The sequence below is a fragment of the Coloeus monedula genome, assembly GCF_965178545.1.
Source record: "Coloeus monedula genome assembly, chromosome: Z".
Lineage (NCBI taxonomy): Eukaryota > Metazoa > Chordata > Aves > Passeriformes > Corvidae > Coloeus > Coloeus monedula.
Genome location: NC_138822.1, coordinates 72942152 through 72963718, shown reverse-complemented (window position 1 = coordinate 72963718; position 21567 = coordinate 72942152). Strand labels below are relative to the sequence as shown.

General features: G+C 39.9%; 1 protein-coding gene across 7 annotated transcripts in view; it reads right to left on the bottom strand.

The window, feature by feature from the left end:
- Nucleotides 1-21470, bottom strand: part of CPLANE1 (ciliogenesis and planar polarity effector complex subunit 1) — a 60210-nt gene extending 38740 nt beyond the window's left edge. For 5 of the 7 annotated variants that reach the window (XM_082301464.1, XM_082301466.1, XM_082301465.1 and 2 more), the window contains exons 1-16: nt 21054-21470; nt 20765-20916; nt 19828-19963; nt 19516-19635; nt 18461-18690; nt 18009-18115; nt 16164-16320; nt 14882-14985; nt 14557-14739; nt 12952-13201; nt 11823-11975; nt 9843-10603; nt 7281-7465; nt 6463-6543; nt 5440-5604; nt 4537-4710 (exon numbers count right to left, since the gene is read on the bottom strand). In XM_082301464.1, the coding sequence (XP_082157590.1) occupies nt 4537-4710; nt 5440-5604; nt 6463-6543; nt 7281-7465; nt 9843-10603; nt 11823-11975; nt 12952-13201; nt 14557-14739; nt 14882-14985; nt 16164-16320; nt 18009-18115; nt 18461-18690; nt 19516-19635; nt 19828-19963; nt 20765-20845 (2887 nt within the window). In that variant the 5' untranslated portion in view covers nt 20846-20916; nt 21054-21470. Of the gene's footprint in view, nt 1-4536; nt 4711-5439; nt 5605-6462; nt 6544-7280; nt 7466-9842; nt 10604-11822; nt 11976-12951; nt 13202-14350; nt 14407-14556; nt 14740-14881; nt 14986-16163; nt 16321-18008; nt 18116-18460; nt 18691-19515; nt 19636-19827; nt 19964-20764; nt 20917-21053 lie in introns of those variants that run through there. The other 2 variants (XM_082301469.1, XM_082301470.1) reach the window with 2 other exon arrangements.
- Between the last annotated feature and the right edge of the window lie 97 nt (nt 21471-21567).

Sequence of the window (21567 nt, the reverse complement as noted above, 5' to 3'; positions counted from 1 at the left end):
AAAACATAACTCTGAAAATAAAAATTTCCTAACAAAGGAAATCTTCAAATGGAATCTTGCTGAAATCACTCACTGTGATAAATAGTAATTCTCAGAAAAAGCTGAGAAGCAGGACTTAAACTAACAAATACTACTTGGGTTCAACACCAAAGCAACTTGACATTCTCACTTGCTTTGACAATATGGTATCTGAAGCATTTTGGCTTCCAAGAGCTTGACTTTTAGATAAGCAAAAAATGCTTTCCTCTGGCTTTTCAGTTGGGGTCACACTGGATCACAGATCCAATTCAACTACTTCTTAAGCACTGCTGTTATCTCACTTCTGGGAGGATAAAGTCAGTCAGAGCCAGATCTTCAGTCAAAATTGTGACAAAAGTTGATAAAAAGGCTGAGGTACTTAATGCCTTCCCTGCCACAGTCTTTAGTAATAAGACCAATTTTCTGATTAATAAACCCCCTGAGCTGGAAGACAGGGATGGCAAACAGAACGAAGACCCCAATCCAAGGGAAAGTGGTCAGCAACCTCATACACCACTTAAGACACTGTAGCGGGTTCGGTTTGTAACCGGGCAGAAACACCAATTTCGTGTAGTGGTTTGGCCCAAAATACTCATTACTGTTTATCTTCTGTGAGATAAGAATTAGGAGAAATGCAAAGCAGGCACCAAACTTGAAAGAATATAAAGAAGTTTATTAACAGACCTAAAAGAAGAAGAAAAAAATCATACCACACCTTCAGAACTCTTCCCCCCACCTTTCTCCCTTCTCCAAGGGACAATGTAAAAAGACAACCCTTGAGATGTTCAGTCTGTTTACCACTTCCATAATAACCTTGTTCAGTCCATTTAGGAAGAGGAGTCTCTCTTGTTCATGCTATGAAAACATTATCACAATGAGACAGCTGCCCACTTCCAAGTAACTTTGTTCAGTCCATTTAGGAAGAGGAGTCTCTCTACTCGCATGTGAGTCCCTTGCTCCAACTTGCAGCTTTTCCCACAACTGCTTTGGAGGGTCCACTCTTGAAGGATTTTGGAGTACAATTTTAAGGTTGAGCCATTCAGAAACAAAAGTTCTCTTCACCCATCTCTGGGAGCATTTCATTTCTAAGAACAGAGGCCCTTCTCCTTCCCTGGGAGCAAAGGGTCTTCCTCATCTTCATCGCCAGGACTATCTCTGGGAGCATCTCTAGGAACTGAGGTTTTCTTCTTTCCCATTTGGAGCAAAAGTCCTCATCGCTTCCATCTCTCCCTGTTCAAACTTCTCATGAAATTACAGCTGCATCAGCATCTGCCTATCTCAGCGCAGGTGCTTTTGCTTACGAGCTGAATACTCCACCCCCCATGCCTTCATGAAATTACAACGGGATGCTCTGATATATCATAGCTTTACAACAGAATTTCAGCTTTAAGCATCTCTTCTTTCTCCTCCCTCAGGTTTTCAGCTCTTCATAGCAATAAAAGGGTTAATCCCACCTGGGCCTTGCAGCTGGAATTTCGCTTATTGCTGTTGGTCACCTGGCCTCTGCCGGACAGTGGTGCAGCTTCAGCTGAATCTTGGCCTCACTGGAGAGGGGGTGAAGCCGAGCCGCTCCGGCTGCCCCCAGCAGGGCTGTGGGGGTGTTCTGCGGGTGGAACAGGGCCCATCGGCTCCAGGATGGCCATGGCCCAGCCCAGCCTGGCCTGAGCAGGGCCTGGGCCGGGCCCCCTGGGCCCCGCATGGGGCCCGCAGCCACCTGTCCCAGCACCAGAAACAAGAGAGAGCTGTGGGGGGTGGGGTTTGTCTATTCTTAAGTGTGGATCACAGAGGTGGTCACAACTTTAAGTGGCTCAAAGAATTGTCCATATTCAAACTGGCCAGCTGACAGGTTCTGTCAGATCACAGAGGAAGATGTAAGCACCCCTTTGCAAGAACATCACTTCCGGGACTATGCTTGCTAACCCATGACAGACACACACAGTTCTACTGGGCTGGATGGGATGCACCAAAGGGTACGGAGGGAGAAGTATTCACTAAGCCAGCTTCCATCATTACCAACAGTCCTGGCTCACCAGCGAGGTTCCAGCTGACTGGAGGTTGGCAAAAGAGACACCCATTGACAAGAAGAGCTGGAAGAAGGGTCTGGGGAACTACAAACCTCTCAGCCTAACTGTGGTGCAGGGGTGTCATGGTTTAGCATAGTTTGGGTTTTTAGTTAAAGAGGGCTCCATCAGCCACCAAAGTGCTTTTTTGCAAAAAGGTGCTTACAGCTTCCTCTAGACCTGACAGAACCAATCAACTGGCTAGTTTGAATATTGGCAACTTTTTAAAGCCACTTAAGAAGCTTGACATGCCTCTGTGACCCACATTTAAAAACGAACAAACCCCGGGAAAGCTCTCTTGCTTCCAGCTTTTGGACAGGTAACTGAGGGCCCAGGGCGCGGCCCAGCTGGGTCAGCCACGGCACGGCTTGGCTGAAATCTCAGCTGCTTCTGCTCGCTGGACACCCAGCGCAGCCCCCTCAGTGCGAGCCGGGCCGGCCGGGAGACAGCCACCCTGGAGCTGTGCAGCCCTGCTCCATCCACGGCCCTGCTCCCTCCGCGTCCCTGCTCCCTCCGTGTCCCTGCTCCCTCCGTGTCCCTGCTCCCTCCGTGTCCCTGCTCCCTCCGTGTCCCTGCTCCCTCCGCGTCCCTCTTCCCTCCGCGGCCCTGCTCCCTCCGTGTCCCTGCTCCATCCACGGCCCTGCTCCCTCCGCGTCCCTGCTCCCTCCGTGTCCCTGCTCCCTCCGTGTCCCTGCTCCCTCCGTGTCCCTGCTCCCTCCGTGTCCCTGCTCCCTCCGCGTCCCTCTTCCCTCCGCGGCCCTGCTCCCTCCGTGTCCCTGCTCCATCCACGGCCCTGCTCCCTCCGTGTCCCTGCTCCCTCCGCGTCCCTGCTCCCTCCGCGTCCCTGCTCCCTCCGCGTCCCTGCTCCCTCCGTGTCCCTGCTCCCTCCGCGTCCCTCTTCCCTCCGCGGCCCTCTTCCCTCCGCGGCCCTGCTCCGCGCAGGCAGCCCTGCTGCATGGCTCGGCCAGCCTGGCCCTCGCCCAGCGTGGCCAAAATTCATCTGAGGCCACTGCCCCACAAAGATCATGTGACCAACAGTGAGAGGCGAATTCCAGCTGCGGGGCCTGGGTGAGATTAACTCTCTTAGTGCTGTAAGATTGTCCAGAACAGATGAAGCCTGCAGACATCAATCCTCTCCCGAGTCAGAGGATAAGGAAAGGTGAAGGCATGTGAAGAAAACACCATAAAGACACCAAAGTCAGTGAAGAAGGAAGAGCTGAAACCCTGAGGGAGGAGAAGGAGGAGATGCTTCAAACCTAGAAGCTGAAATTCTGTTGTAAAGCTATGGTGATGGACTGTGATACATCAGAGTACCTGTTGTAATTTCATGAAAGGATGGGGGGTGGAGCGTTCAAATTGCAACTGTGAGCAAAAGTATCTGTGCTGAAATAAGCAAATGTTGAAGTAGCTGTGATTTGATGAGAAGCTTGAACAGAGAGAGATGAAAGTGATGAAGACCCTTGCTCCCAGGGAAGAAGAAGAAGACCTCTGTTCCTGGAGCTGAAGATGCTCCCAGAGATAGGTGAAGAGAACCTTTGCTTCTGAACAGCCCAACCTTAAAATGGTACCCCAGTAGGTCAAGATTGGACCCTCAAAAACAGTTGTGGGGAAAGCAGTTAGGTCGGGGAAGGGACTTTCACATGTGAGCAGAGAACCAACCTGGGCGGCTGTCTTGCTGTGACATTGAAGCCATAAGGGAACTGTTCTTGTGGAGATGTCTCCATAGCATGAGCAAGAGAGACTACTCTCCCTAAGTGAACTGAAAAAGAGATTGACTGTCCCTCTGTATTCAGCACTGGTGAAGCCAGCTTGAATGCTGGGTTCAGTTCTGGGCCCCTCAGTACAAGACAGACATTGAGGGGCTGTAGACTGTCCAGAGAAGAGCAACAAGGTTGGTGAAGGGTCTGGAGCATGAGTCTTGTGAGGAGCAACTGAGGGAGCTGGGGGTGTTTAGCCTGGACAAGAGGAGGCTCAGGGGAGACCTTATCACTCTCTACAACTCCTTGAAAGGAGGCAGGCTGTAGCCAGGTTGGGATCCATCTTTTCTACCAAGTGACAAGTGATAGAAGAGGAAATGGCTTCAAGTTATGCCAGGGGAGGTTTACACTGGATATCAGGAAAAACTGCTTCTCTACAAGGCTTGTCAAGCAGTGGACCTGGCTGCCCAGGAAGGTGGATTGAGTCTCCATTCCAGTCGGTATTTAAAAGACGTGCAGATGCAGTGTTTAGGGACATGGTTTAGCGGTGGGTTTGGCAATATTAATGGTTGGACACAATGATTTTATGGGTGTTCACCAACCTAAATGATCCTATCTGTTGGAACAAAAAATTTTATCAGTTATACTTTTTTTTCTGTTTCCTACTCCACTGAAAAGCTGACTTGATCATCAAGTTAAAGCATAACAGACATCATTGATACACATGAGAAGCAACTAAAACTACTTGCAAAAAAAAATACCTTGTTTGATGTGAAGTGGATGAAGGATGTCAACGTTATGTGGGGGAAAGATATAGAGCAGCTGCTTTGTGAAATAAGCAGCCATGAATCGTGCCATGGATCGAATCACAGCCATGGCAGTGTCAGTATGGATGCTGGTTACCATCCATAGTTCATGCTGAAAATACTTGGTATCTAAAAAAAAAAATCAAATTATAACATTATGAGAAAAATTATTTTGAATCTGAATGCTAAAATTATTTACTCACAGGTTATAAAACATTCTTTTAAAATGAGCAAACTTACTTAATTCCTTGACAAGCTTTCAGAACTTACAGAGTTTAATCTTTTACACTAATTACACATTATACTAATATTAGAAGACTTTTTTACTAGGTTTTTAATGACTGGAGACGGACCTCTAGTATCCAAATTTAGACCAGCACTGAGTCAAAAAAACACTTGTTCAAACTTGGAAATTCAGATTTCACTTAGATTTAGACTTTGTAAAAACAAAAACAAACTACAAGCACCTGCAAAAACATCCCACTGTCAAATTAGGACTGGCAGCCAAACTAAAATCTGCTATTTTTTCATGTTGCATCATAAAAAAAGTTAGTATAAAATCAATTCACATAATTTCCCCCCTATTTTTCTTATCCAAAGTCTTTCCTTGAGAGGATTATAGTCTAAAATTATTTAGCAGGACACCAGAAGACAGTGAGAGTTGTCTAAACACATATTACAAGTGCAGCTGAAATATCATCTGCGGATCAGAAAAAGGTCTTTAAAGTCACTGAAAACAGTGTAAAGAGAAAAGCATCAAAAGCTGTCAAGCATGCATGTGAGGGCAGAGAAATTAGACACTAGGTTATTCAACAGTGTCAACATACCTTATCAGACTTTTAGGTAATATAAACATACCGGAAAATTTTTCCATCTGACTTGTGGAAAGCTGTGATCGCCTTAGAATCTCTCTTACCAGATGATCACAGAGTCCCTGAGCTTCAGATATGTTATACTGATACAGGTGACAAAACAGTATTGCAAGATAGTATCTACGCTGAAGAAAACATGCTCTTTTTCCACCTGCATTAAAAGATTTTTAAAAAAGCAGAAGTCCAATTGGAAAAAAAAACAAACACAAAAACAGATGCAGCAAGTGAAAGTACTAGTTCTTTCCTCTCCAGAAACATATCTACATAAACATATACTTTGCGGAAAAGAAATCAGGAGCAGCTATTTTAGAGTATGATCCTTCTATACAACCTCTAAATCCCTAGTAAGTTAAAGCTCATCCACAACATTTTTACTTCTGCAGATATAGCAGTTTTCAAAACAATACTATTGTTTTGAAATACTGTTGAGACAAAGATAGGAGAGCTTAAGGAAGCCTAGACTTCAAAGAAAGAATGCCTAAACCACAGTGGAGTTACTTCAGCATCAACCAAGCTTCCAAGATTCTGAAGTTTTTCCTCAATGATGTATTCCTCTAATAACCAGCAGAATAATTCTAATAACCAGCAGAAAATTTTCCCATGATGCCTGGAAAGAGACTGTGGTATATGTTTCAAATCAACTCTTACGAAAACTCCTGAGACAAGTTTTGTTACTTTCCAAACACTAATTCTTTTTATTTTACAGCTATTAAAGGAATAGACTTTTGTTCATCTATTTTTCATTGTCTCTTTCTTGCTCACAGATATATCTAGAGCTTTTCTGCACGGAATACTTCATAATCACAGGAAAGCACTGGTATCAAAATAGAAATTCACAGACTTTTCTCAGAGAGCAACTGGTCTGGTGTCTATTCATCCCATCTTGATTTCAAATATGTGTCAGACCCTTTATGTGTCTCATCCCCTTTTTCTGAAGGGCACACAGAGTCACAAATGTAAAGTGATGATACAACTTACCCCCTCCACCCCCAAAGATTTTATCCCTTACCTTTTATCTTGAGTTCACAAAGAGATCTTTTCCAAATGTCCACAGCTTCTCTGTATGAGCCTAAAAGGAACTGTTCCTCACCTATAAAGGCGACATATTAACAAATTGAAAGCTCTACATAGTTACTTTTACATGTACAAATACATATGCTCTTATTTCAGTATCAGAGATTCACTGAAAGCAGAATGAAACATGTGAGTCCCCAGTAAACTTCTATTCTCACAATTAAGTCTAAATTTTGAGTATCTGAGAGAAGATGACTTCGAATACTCCTCACCAGGACAGGTAATGTAGGAGGAGCTTTCCTCCAGGAGGAGCTCATGCATTGTATGGAGTGTTGGAGGAAGAGGAACTAGAGCTGTCATTTAAGGGAGAGAAACCAACAACATGGCAAGGACACAGAATCCTAGAGGGAGACATAAATGGGATGCTGGGCTTAATAGTGTAGAAGTCAAAAGGAAGGCAGAACACAGGACAGTAAATTTTAAGAAATTAGGCTACAACTATATACTGCTTGGAAAATAAATATGCTAGATTAAGTCAATTATCTTAGGTTACCCTAGTTTAGATGCTTACTTGAAGATGACTACATTTGTGAATACAACATGCTCATGCCCTTGATGACTACATGGAGAAAACAAGATTTCTACACAGAAGAGACAAATTGTGATGCCCATTTACTTCAGCAGAAACAACACAAAACAAAGGACATAAGAATTTTTCAAGTTCCGAAGTTCACTTTTTAAAAATCTGGTAGTCACTCATTGTTATTAAGTTGGACCTAATTTGCCTAGTGTTCAATTAACGTTTTTACAAACCAGATATAGAATTCATCTTCAGATGTTGTTCTAATGTCACTCCTGAAGACTGAATGGTTGCTTGTATATGACTTAAAAGCAAGGAGACAACAGAAGCCTCTTTTGCATTCTTGTTCACTTTTCTTTTCAGCTGCACTTGATACCAAAGCACTTTCTTATATAATAGTCGCCATAGTACAGTCAACCTGTAATTCAAGAAATACAATATTATGGAATCAAGCAAGAATTAACAAAGCTGCTTACATCAATTTCTTACTTTCTTTTATTTTGCATTATGCACCTGAAAATTAAGTTGTATCAACTACTTTCTTGACTTCACTGAGGGGGAAAAATGAAACACTTTTTGCCTCATTTTTGACTAACAAACATTAATTCTTCTGAATTTTCTTAACACAGCAATCTACTTTAAGCATCTAAATGCCCCCAAAATTCATCTCCTTGCTAGCTAAACAATGGGGAAATGAAATAATCTCACACAGAGAAACCTCAAAACTGGTATCAGCATCTTTATAAACATGACTGATTAGAAAACAACTAAAGTCTAACACAGAAAAGCAAAGACAAGAAAACAAGGCTGCAGAGCATGGTTTTAGGGCTGGCAAGTCCCTGTTGCCTAGCACAGTCCTATTAGATGTACCTGCTCAGATACATAATAAGTTTAACAATGCAAGCAAATACACATTGTTAGACACTCGAAGAAGCTTGCACAAAAGTGCAACACATCTGAATCTTCAAGTACTACTGGGTTCATAATTAACACATAAAGAGTCAGTCATATGCACAGTCCTCAGCACCTGGAGCACAATTAATCAAAAATACGGATTACCTTCTTGGAGACAACTAAACCTTGCATATCAGATTTGCAATGAACACAGTACTACATTTAAGGATTATTTAAGAAATACGTTTTACTGCAGCAGGACTAAATTTGTGATTTATAATGCTTCTTATGTTCTAAATCTCTGGAAAGAAGAAGCCTGCTCTTGTGAATAACACACTTTTATTAATTTGAGTTTTGCAGTATGGAAATACACCAGTGATACCAGTATACTTTCCCAAAAGTTGGACAGCACATTTAAGTGTCTTTCAACTTTATGTGTATGGAAGAAATAGCTCTGACAGTTTAGTACGTTTCCATAAATGGGTTTTCCTTATTGCTGAGACACCACACCCATAATGAATAAAAACTTTGCTGACTAAATTGACATTATTGATATATTGCATATGAGCAGACTCTTGCTCCATAGAGTTTGAAACTGGGAAAGAGTGAAATGCAAAAGAGGCACTTAAACCGTCTAAATTTTTGATACCTGATTTGATGCTGCACTACCAGGCCTGGTGTCAGCTGTCAACTCATCAGTTATCGCCAAGCTGATTTGCAGTGATAGTATAGTCACCACAAGCAAACTATATTCAACTGTAGGTCTGAGCCTTAATCTGCATGCTTTAATTGTTTATCTTTTCCTTTCCATGGAGTAAAATGCAGGAAAAAAACCCCAAAAGGGTATTGCAGTTAATAGTTCAACTCATACAATTTTTGTTCCATCATGAAGAACCACTTAGGTTGGAAAACACCCACAAGATCATTGTGTCCAACCATTAACATTGCCAAGTCCACCTCGAAACCACATCCCTAAACACCATAGCTACACATCCTTTAAATACCTACAGGAGCGGAGACTCAACCCACTTTCCCAGGCAGCCAGCTCCAATGCTTGACAACCCTTTCAGCTACTGTGGGGCCCAGACCTGGACGCAGGACTTGATGCCTCAACTAGTGCCAGGTACAGAAGAACAGTCTCTTCCCTGGTCCTGCTGCCAGGACTCCACTGGCCTTTTTGGCCACCTGGGCACACACACTGGCTCATGTGCACCTGCTGTCAACCAGCACCCCAGGTCCTTTTCTGCTGGGCAGCTTTCCAGCCACTCTACCCCAGCCTGTTGATATACTGCCTGATATAGTGCCTGCAGTGCTGCCTGGGGTTGTTTTCATCCAAGGGCAGGACCTGGTACTTGGCCTCACTGCACCTCATAGCATTGGCTTCAGCCTATCAAAGCAGTGAGTCCAGATCCCTCTGCAGAGCCTTCCTGCCATCTAGCAGATCAACACTCCCACTCAACCTAGTGTTATTTGTGAATTGACTGAAGGTGCTCTCCATTCCCTCATCCAGATCATTGATAAAGATATTAATCAGGACTGTCCCCAATACTGAGTCCTAGGGAACACCACAGTGACCAGCTGCAGCTGGATGTAACTCCATTCACCACCACTCCCCAGGCCCAGCCACTAGCCAGCTCTTAACCCAGCAAAGAGCACTCCTGTCCAAGCCACGAGCAGCCAGTTTCTCCAGGAGGAAGTTCTGGGAACCTTTGTCACAGGCTTTACTAAAGTCCAAGTAGACAGTACCCACAGCCTTTCCCTCATCCATCAAGTAGGTGACCTGTCACAGAAGAGACCAGGTTGGTCATGCAGGACCCACCTTTCATAAACCTGTGCTGGCTGGGCCTGATCACCTAGTTTTGCTGTACATTTTTTTTTCCCCATGCAAAGATTATTCATACCTTTTTTCTGTTTCTGTGTCACGGTTTACTTGAGGAGGCTCTCTAAGCAGAGATTTCAGTGAGCTGAACTGCTGAGTAGTACTGTCATCAAGAACTAAGAAAACAGGCACAGTGAGTGAGTCAAGTTCCACAAGAATGTTACTGTCAGGAGATGAAAAAAAATTCTCGTACTGTATTACACATACTCTGCTTAGGGTGTGAGAAACCATTTTCAAAAGACAGAAGCATGCCAAAAGGTTTTTTGAGAACAACTGATCTTGTCGCTTATGTATAAGCATCAGTTTTAAAGTTTCTAATGTCAGTTTTGCCACATGCCCAGTCACACTGGCTCTTGAATGCCAGTACAAGACAGTCAAACACTGCTGAAAATATTTCAGGATACAACGCATCCACTGAGTGTTCTTCACAGACTTGTTTAAAGATGCATCCTGGTTTGGCAAAGTACATTTCACAAACTGAACAATGCTGAAAAAGTGGATAATGCAGTTCACTGTGTAATTCAGTAACACATCTTTCTCTTCCGTATTTTTTGAAATCCCTATCTGCCATGCACCAAGGAGGTTTTTCTGAATGGAATATAGTTCCAATGATGATTTATCTTTCTCTTCAATATCATCTTCTGCATGGATGGTATCAAACATTGATGCAAATTCTAAGCAGCCTTGATCAGCTTTACTAACAAACGAATGAATTCTTTGGTTATAGAAGCTGGAAGGGTTATTGCAAAACTGCTTTTCATTGTCTGATTCTTCTTCATGGTCCTAAATCAGACAAGCAAAAAATCAACAGTTTAATTCAAGTTTATTATTGACAGAGAGAGAGAGCATAGACTGTTACGAACCAACATTTAGTGAGTCTCACAAATGAAATTTTTATGCTCAATTACCTTGCTTAAATGCTAGTACATTTAATAAACTGCAATTTCATCTTAATCTCAAATTAAATGTCGTTATTTGCAAAACAGTTGGGCAGACAGAAACTAAATTAGCTAACAACAAAATTACACTGCCAATACAGCAGTAGATACTGTATCAGAAAGTGAAACCCTGTCCTTCATTAAGCCTAGAGTACAAGACAGAGATTTTGCCAGATACCTGTAAGATATAAAAGCTATTCAACAAAAGCTCAAAAGCTTCAAAGAACAAACCAAAATGCAAAAGCATGAAATGAAGTCGGGAAAGGCTCTTCAATAGCTATGATCACAGGGCCACTCTTCCAAAAGACAAATACAGATTTTGGAACTGATTGAAGAACCCTCTAAAACTGAGGATAAAGGTAAGTACCTTTTTTACTAAGGATAAGACTGTTATTAAAATACTCTACAGCCCCATACATTTTATTATAAAGTGAAGCTAAAGTATTAGGTTTCCAGGGAGACCTTACAGGACCTTTCATAAAGGGGGCTACAAGAGAGCAGGAGAGAGACTTTTTACATGGTCACGTAGTGATAGAACAAGGGACAATGGTTTTAAGCTGAGAGAGGGCAGGCTTAGATAAGGCATTAGGCAGAAATTCTTTACTGTGAAAGTGCTGAGATTCTGGAACGGGCTGTCCAGGGAAACTGTGGCTGCCCTATCCTTGAAGTATCCAAGGCCAGGACGTGTGGAAGGTGTCCCTGCCCCTAGAAGAGGGTGGGAACTGGATGATCCTTAAGGTCCCTTCCAACACAAACCATTCTATGTACTGAAACACAGTAAATTGATATATATGTAGATTGGCACATACTCCTCCAAAAGTGAATACATACTGAAGGAAATAATATGCTTGAAAATAAAAATCAAGTATCAGTTGAAGAAAATAAGTATGTTCCTCACACCTATACAGAAAAAGAGAATTTAACCAATATTGGATTATTTTAAATACACGTAACAAGAACAAATAAACCTTTTTTAAAAAAAAAAAAACAACACTTATTTCCCTTTATAATACCTTAAACTTGTGTAATTTCACAATCATAAGTGGAAAAATGCCATTAAGTACCAGTAAATCCATGGTTTTCTCATTCATTTCTGTTGTGTCCTCCTCCAGGAATCTCGGAATGGTGGAGAAGATAGAACTTTGATTTTGAACTTGTTTTAAAAGACTAGCTTTTAAAGACATCAGTGATCTCAAATACCAAGATCTCCCTTTAGACTAAAAGAAATAACAACAACAGAAAACATATTATCAGTTTCTAGTAAGACAGACACTTTCTAAACAAGTCAAGGAAATTGGTGACTGATGTAAAAAGCTCCAGTTCAAAAGTCCCAGAAAGAAAGGGAGAACAGGTCAGCAAGCATCTGTTGCACAGAAACAAACTATCATCTGACCATGCTTTGGGGAGCAGAAATCTCTCAGACCAGACAACTTTAGTTTGAAAGAATCTGCTTTCTTGATGCCTAGAAATTTGCCTGTATGTAGGATTTTTCTGCATTTTTACTATACATACCTCTTTAAATCCTCAAGCTCACTATTCTAGCTTATGCAGGAACACCATGATAGCTCACTTCTCCAAAAATCCAGAACAGAAACTGAATTGCAACTGAGAAGTTGCATTCTATCAGCAAATGCAGGTATTCTGAACTAAGTATCTGTTATATCTTATGTGGTCAGCAACAGTACCAGGACCTCTTCCCTCAATGGTTTCCCTTCTCCCAGACTTTGCTCAATTTAGAAGTGACAGAAAATTAAACAGAAATGCTTTAATTAAGCTTTAATTGCCACCCTTGACTGAACAGCTAGTAGACAAATACATGCAGAACCATTGGGACAAAGTTAGAGAGGATTTACAGAATTCTTTCTGCATCATTCTGAAAGGGTGAGTTTGTCAGAGCAGCATAATGCCTGTCAATGCCCTGAATCAACTCTACAGCTGCAGATATCCCTGTTTCTTTTACAGTTCCAACAAAAAGTAATATAGTGACAATTAAGACTGTCCCACCCACTACATTTTACTGAAATATCACCCAGACATCAAAGGAATAAAATTTCAGTAAAACTGTATTCATTGTTTGGCAGATCAACATGTTTAAACAACTTTATAATTCAAAGGTATTCAGTCTAGATTTTACACTTTTTCACGCACATGAAATTTTTTACTTAAAGCCTGCAAAACAGTTCATAACCCTACCTTGAAGTTCAGCAAATTCTGATGGATATTTTCAAGCTGTTGGGTTGAATCAAGCAGAAGGGATCTTATAAGTCCTGATGGCGAAAAGTTGTTAGGAAATCTTAGCAGTGTTATCATATATCCATCAGAGACAATGAGGTAGGGTAGTCTTGGATGTGAAGCAACAGAGAATCTCTGTCTCATGAGGTCACATTCAGAATCTGAAGAACCAAGAGACTGGCTGGAGTCTCGACAGAAAGAGCGGTGCTGTCTAAAATAGAAATACATCAAAAATTAAGAAGCAACTATCATATGTAATAATCACAAACAGGAATAACTTCATAACATGTAATACCATGCACTCTACTATCCAAGTAAGTCCTTTCAGAATCCTAGGGAAGTGTCTAAACTTTTGCAGGATGAGTGCTCTGGATAACACTATTTATGCTTGCAAGATGCCAGTATTTTACTACAGTAGCAACTTCTTTTAACTTAAATAAATTAAAACCAGCTTTCAGTATTCATTTATTATTTCATTAGTAATAATTGTACTTTTTCATAATTTGACTTTAAATTTCTATATCACATTTTCTTATCTAGCTCTTATTTGGTATGACAAATACTGGAATATGAAATTTGAAGGGTTACGCTAAGAAAGTCATATATGAAAGACAAAAGAATCCTGAAAATCTGAATCTCACAATTTCAGCATCAGTTAGGACATTCAATAGAAAAATTATATAAACACACAAATCTTCTCTTTCAGAAAGGTCTTTCTTATACAGAAATCCCTCCTGAGTTCCAGAAAACTGTGTAATACATGTATTCTATTAGCCACGTAATACACTGTGTTTATTTGAAAAAAAAGTAGCAGCATACATTCAATATCTCATCATAATTCATGTATTTTAATACATTTTAGTACCTGATTTTTCAACCAGATAGTGTGTAAATATAAAACCTTGTGAAGGCGTTCAAAGCAGTATACTACCTTCTTACACTATCTGGTTTAAGGCATGCAAAATTAGTAAGATTTAAAAAAAAAAATTAAAGCTAAGATTCTATCTTGTTTTTTCTATTTGACTGTGTTACTTTCAGTTTATGCTAAAGTGTATTTATCACCTTCTACTCTCTCATGCACCCAACAGCATAATCTCAGAATTCAGGTCTAGAAAATCCCCAAACAACATTTTTAAAACTACCTAGTTTCTGTCCATGCAAATATGTTATTTACAATATCTTACATCAGGTTCTATACATAAAATTCAACAGTGAGCAGAGAAATAGCACTGGATTAAAATAAATTTGCACTTTAAGCACTTTCGTAAGTTTCATTTTTTCTTCTTTCATTAAAAAATGCTAATTGCAATTAATAAATTCAAACAGTTTTAGAAAAACAAATCACTTTATGTATACTTACATTGTCACAATGTCAATTTTCATCACGACAAACGCATTATAAGAAATAGAAGAGAACTATGAATGAGAAACAGATATTGGAAAGACACATGAAAAGCAAAAGAGTGAATTTGAAAGATTACATTTATGCAAAATTATAATAAATATTATAGAAAGTAAGGTAACACCATAAGACAGAAATATGTAAACCTTTTCAAACCCTTTTACCTGTATGTTATTAGTGGATGAAATGGAATAAACTGTGCTGGTCCAAATTCTACAGAGCATCCAGAAGCAATTAAGGTCAGCAATTCACCCATACATGTCAATAAAATCAAAGATCCACGTTTTAACATGCAAGCCAAGAAAAGGCTATCAGGAGTCCAACACATATCGCCAACCCAGTAAGATCTAAATTGGGCAGGTAAAAAAATATTTTTTCTCTGTCAAATTTCTGCATCAGAGAGTTAGGATAGTTATAAAATAAACAAATAAGCCATAACACAAAACCAAAAAATCCCCAACAGCAGGAGAAACAGCATCAATTACTGACCTGATGAATCTGGATGGGGTCATGCTACTCTTGCTACTACAACCTCGAAGGCTACCCGAAACAGTTACAAAATTCAACGTATTTAAAAATAAAACCTGAGTTGCCTAGAAAGAAAAAATAAATGTAAAGACATCATAAATGTTTGTATCAAAATGTCATTATTGTAAAAAAAAGTCTACTATTTACTTATGCATTATATTTGGTGTACTGGTAACATTACTATACATGAAAATGACATTGCATTTCAGTATTTACTACTATGTGAATATTTATTAAATTCTACACCTTGTTCAACACTTGAAAAATAACTAAGGATTATGATATACTTAATATATGACTCAATATTCTTTTTAACATAACTTTTTCTAAAACACTCAATGTAAGATCTGTCTTCTTTAGTCTTTCTGGTAATTAACAACTGGAGGTTTGAAGGTTTGCATCATCCCAGCTTGGTACATCAAATAAACTGGTCCATGTTCCCCATCATCATAAGCATTAAAAAGTACATTAAAATTTGACCTCTGAGTTGTTAATAGGAATAACACTATGAAGTGGGAACTCCAAAACATGTTAGGCTGAGGCTTGACTGAGAATTGATGCCTCTTCCTGGTCTTAAAATCAAGAGTCAAACACAGTTAGAAGGGAAAAAGGGATTTTACCTTGGTATTTATTTTAAGGATCCTTAGGTGCACACGTCCAGGTCGAATGCACTGAAATGCACACTATGGTGCCTCCCAAAAGATCGGGTACAGCATTATAGGTGTTACTAATTAGCATATCTATCAAAGATTCCCCAATGAGAGGCTTGAATGAGCCCCCCCTCCCCAAGGAACCTTCCCCTGGATGGTTCTATCTTAGTTTACAGAATGTGTTCTGGAGAGGACCTTGGGGTCTGGGGCACACTGATCCCTAGCTACAAAGCTTCTAAAATGTTTAGTCTCTCAGCTTGACAAACAAGTCCAAGAATGTAGGCAAAAAGCACTAAGAATACAGAAGTTGTAAAAAGGTATAAAAGGGGTTTAAAAGAAAAGGCAAAAAATCATCATGGCATCAGAATCACCCAGAATCTTTGCAGATAATCTTATACCTACTTCTAGCTGAACAACACATTCAAACAATTATGAGCTGTAGTAAAATTTTTTAGCTGTGGATATCAATGTGAATGTAATTCCATGTCCCCTTATGAGTGCTGACGAATCGCCCTAAAACTGTGCTTTTAAATCCTCTTTACCACTTCATTCAAACTGAACTCTTAGCTTAAATGATGCCCTGTCATACATACCTTTGGATTAGTTTGGTTAACAGCTACTGCAAGCAGGAGTCCATCTCCTGCAAATGCACATAGCAGAGCTCCCCTTGACTTTACAGACACACACAGAGGAACCAAGTTAACAAGAGAACAAGTCTGCTGTACCCACTGGATCTGGTATGGCAAAGAACTGAATACCAACAAAAAGACAACAAAACCAAATGGTCACTCCATTTTGCAGAATGGGGTTATTCCTATATAGTAAAAAATCATGCAATACAAAATCATATAAAATATGAGCTATAAAAAAAAAACCCACCTGTTTTTCTTCATATGCTTTACGAATGAAAAAAAAATTTTGTATTTACTCAAGTTTAAAAATTATATCTGAGCACTAAGAATTATTTTTATGGGATGGGAATTTGGGCTGTAAGTCTAGAACATGCAAATTTATATAGAACAATGACACATAATTGAGGCACTTGCACTCTAGCCCGGAAGAGCTTCCTCAGACCTTGTAATACCATCCACCCCAGGAATACTCAGAATTTGAAAATCAACACTATGCGGCTCTGAACAAAAATCTGTGGATGACCCATTACTGAAAGTGTTAAAGGACATGTTGGATTATGCTTCCAGCAACCTGATCTAGTGGAAGGTATTCCTGCCCATGGCAGTGAGGTTAGGCTATGTGACCTTTACAGGTCCCTTTCAATCCAAACCATTCTGTGATCTTAGAAAGATTCATAACATGACAGAAAATACAATTCTGTCTTGAAGCATGCCATCCAACTGACAGGAAAAAAAAGATAATATGAAAAAATTAATTAAAGAACAGCAAGCAATGAAACTAAGCCTAAGTTGGCATAAGAAAATATTAGTAAAATGTCTGAGAAATGTGGTTACAATTTCAGGCTGCAACTACTATGATGTGAATGGATGGATGGATGGATGGATGGATGGATGGATAGACAGACAGACAGACATTTCTGCACTGAGTATTTTATGCTCTATTTCATTTTTTATTTTACCAGAAAGGAATTACCATGCCCTTGATAAACTGAAGATTAGGTCAAGGAGGACATCATTAGTAAGTCAGTATAAAAAGAACATCATATAACAAAAGCAGTTGTACCACATCATGTGTGGGACAAAATTTTAGCAAATTATTCAAGTAACACCTGCAGAGGACATATCCATTTAAACTCATAGATATATATGTCACCCAGCAAGAGGAACGGACTACACATATACTCCAGATTATTACTCAATTGCATTTTTGACTGGTTGTATCAGTGTAACTGTGTCAGTATTTGGTCCCAACCCAGATAAAGACACACTATTCTCATCAAGCAAAAGAAATGGAAAGGGCAACAGAAAACCAATAAAATACACAAATCCGCATAATAAAGAAGAGGAAGAGGTAGTCAGGGCACTCATGGCTGTATAAGAAATATAAGAAAATATAAAATAAGCAATATAAGAAAACCAAGAAAAATACATTCTATTATCATAATGCAAAAAACTATGACACTGAAACACATGTGCGTGCCAACAGGCATATGTATACATATACATAGAATGAAGAATACACACATTTTTATCTGGGTGTAAGCTGATAATGAAGTATGGAATATGTAAATAAATGCTGTTATATTAACATATTTTACAGGGGACATGTAAAGGACAGGGGAGAATGGCTTTAAAATCACAGAGGGCATCCTATAAACATACATATGTGAACATAAGTAGGTGCTTATAACCATAGGCTAACTGGACATGATGTAAATGTGTTCAGTTGCATCTCTGAATCCCAACTATAAAAAATAATTAAAATGTTCCTGAAGCTGTTGTAACTTCAGATATCTTTGAACTTACCTAACATTTTTAAAGGTATTTTCATGCCATCGAAGAATCAAAAACGTGAGCACCAAACAATCGCCAGAGTAAAATACAAAAGCACATAAACAGCAATCACCTAGTACCTGTAAAAAAAGAGAAAACAATCAAAACAATCCCAAAAAGCTCATCGCACACAAACTTCTCTTTAATTATCCATGTATTTAGATCAATAGCTATTTCAATTCAGACTAAGTAATACAATGTTGTCATTCAGAAATGTAAAGGCTGCCAAGGATATAAATAGGCCAGACACTCTGATCTGATCCAGTATAGCTGTTCTTATGTTGTCATTAAATGTAACATGAACCAAATTATTAAGCCTACGCAAAATGCCGAAGAGGCAGACATGGCTTTCAAAATTCACTGAAGCTTTTGTTGCTCTAATTTAACTAAGAAATAAAATGATTGCTTTAGGGTTTATTACTTACCTCATTTTGTATGAAAGCAGCATGCACTCCAGTTTCTTTTTCTTCAGTAGAAGGCAATATGACTGATTCATCAGGTAAAATTTGTGTCCAACGCCCAGAAGAAAAATTTTTACAAGAGGCTGTATTTTTGTGTTCTGTGCTCTCCCAAAGAAAGACACATGCTGTAGGAGTAGTTAATAGTACCTTTCTGCCATCTCCAGATACATACAAGTACAACTTCATTGAACACTCTGGAGGGAAAAAATAACAACAAACACAACAATGTGCCAGAATAGTTTTTGTTCCGTCATTAGACATAGAATTAAAAAGAACAGAAGAAGCAAATTTTTCTTCCCATCTATGACAAGAACTCCAAGCTGCCATGTTAAGCATCTTAAATCTCCAGCTTCACCACTGATGGCAGACCTTGGGCAGCAGTAATGTCAGATGGATGTTCATCTCTATGCATCCTATGAAGTATCTTTCCCACAACACTCAACCATTAGAGATGTTTCCTGAGATTGTCTAAGGGCTCTACTATGGATTCCTTTTAGCTCTTAAGTGTACTACTGATCTTCCCTGAAATTACAGAATTTCTTCTGCAACACTTAACTTTACAAGCTGGTATCAGTGACGCTATCCAATACAAGGCCGTATTTGATACTTAAGTTTGCAAATATGTGTCTTGATTTTATTCTCTCCAGCTAGCATTTGTCATAAAAGCCCACCTAGAGAATAGGCTTCAAATTATCCATATACTGTTTACATCAAATGTACATCTGCTCTAAAATATTGATAACCTAGTCAGGAATGCTTTTATACAGAAAAAAATTAACCATTAAAAAAATACACTTAAGAGTATTTGAAAATGAACTATTTACAGGGGATTAATAAATGAAAAATCTGTATCACCCAAACAACAAAGGACATTTGCCAAAGTTTATCTAGCATACAAATCATACAAATGCAAAACAATATGAGAATATAGTTTTTACTCACGTAATAGCTTTTAAAGAATGGAAAACAAGTTTCCCTCTATTTCATTTTTTTACAGGATTAATTGAAAAGAAACCTACCTTCTGCTGCTGCTACTACTTTCTTGGACTCTTCGATTGCTGGCACAATTTTCAAGTAGTCCCGATCTTTATTCCAAAGAAATAGCTCTCCTGTTGTAAGTATTCCTGCCAACCAAGCAGCTGTGTTCATTGGGGAAGAGAAGTTTTGAAGGATATTACTGTGAAGTACTTAAAATTACTTCCCTTCCATCTTAGCCACAGTTTTAGAGCTAACAGTGAACTGGCAGATCCTTTAGATATCTGCCTTTCCAGACTCTTACAAATACAAATAAAATAACCTCAGTTTATAATACATAAGGTATTATACTTAACCATTTCCTGATGTTGTTAAGACAACCACATTTTTCAACAATGACTGCAGCGAAGGGATTTTCTTCTTCGTCTTCCCTGAAGCCAGGTTAATTTCATTTATACGTTTACCATCTAGAAGAAAAACAGCTTCTTTTTCCTATTGAAAGAATTAAAGAGCATTTAATTTTTTCAAAATGCTGTTTTCTACACAAGCTTGAAAAATAATGCTGAGATAAAAAATGTTAGGGGAAAAATACAGTAACAGCAGCAATTGCCATATTAACTTAATTCTTTGGTATATTTGCCTTACAGTACATCATATCTACCATGGACCTATACTGATGATGAACTTGATTCACAGGTTTCAAACGACCAACCACTTTTACAGTTATTATTAAAAAGTTATTCCAAGTACCTCAACTAAAGTACCTGCTAAAAAATGACAAAAATTGGACATTAGCTATCTTGTCTTACAGTGTTTAATTGAGTGAGATAGCTGCTGGTGATTTCAATAGAAAAAAAAAAACCCAGCCTTAAATTCAAACTTTCCTAAATTCAAATCATAGAAGCAAAAAAATTAGTCTCATTTTATCGAAGTCTAAGAAAGAATGTCTTTCAACAGATGCAGGATGCAATGGGGAAAAACAAATTGTTCTCATTTCCCATAATGTACTGTAAAAAAGGTTATGAAAACTAGAACCATCAAAGCAACAATCTCATTTAAGGTGTGGGTCTTTGGGGTAGGAAAAAAAAAGGCTCTGCAATGTTTCCCTGAGAAATTTTGAATCTCCAGCCTCATATATATAAGATAAAAATCGTTTCTTTTGATAACCCTTAAGATGCACTCAAATCACTTCCTGAGGTTGTTTTTACACCCTCCTAAAGCAAGTGGAAGTGCAAAGTATTATACAATTAAAACTCTTTGCAGAATTTCATATAACGAGTTCATTGCACTTACCTGTCCAACCCACGATATGCGAGGCCATGGTTTTCTTTGCTTGATACACGTAGAGATGAGCACATCTAGCTTAATCTCCATTCTTACTAAACTTCTAGGTAACCATTACACAAAAAAGCAAATAGTGGTTTTTTCACACATTTACAGAGAAACTGAGAAAGAAAAAAAAATAGACCAAAAGTTTTTGTTATCTGGGGGCAGGCGCAGAGGAGAGGAATTCAGACGCATAGTCCTGACTATCTCTACCAGCTTCCTGCTAAACTCAAAGAGAACTGATGCTTATCCGTACCTCCAAACTGTATTTTCGTCCGTGCAGCTCAGGGGCGATGTGTTGCTCAGCCGTGCGGGTTATCACACGCTTGCTCAGAAGCAGTTAAGAGAGAGAAGACGCAAGTACATTGCTAAGAACTACAAAAACGCACAAGACGAGGAGAACGTCCGGCGAGATCAGGAACTCCAGGGGCAGGGGCGCCGGCCTGGCGCGGGGCCAGCCGCTCGGCCCAGCGCGGGGAGCGAGCGGCGGCACAGGCTTCCCCCGCCGCCGAGCGCCATTCGCGGCAACCCGCGCTGCCTGTGCCCGGCTCAGGGCGGAGACGGCCCCGTGACGGACTCCTCCCCCGGGGCACGAGCAGCGGGAGGTGCTGCGCACCCAGACCGCTGCTGGCTCGCCAGAGCCGGGGCGCCGAGGGAACCCGGCCCCACCGCCCCGCGCTCCCCCCGCGCTGTCGCAGCCGCCGGGCCGGCGCAGGGCGCAGCCGCAGCCCCGCCCCGCGGGTCCCGGCGGGAGGGTACGGCGGGAGGGG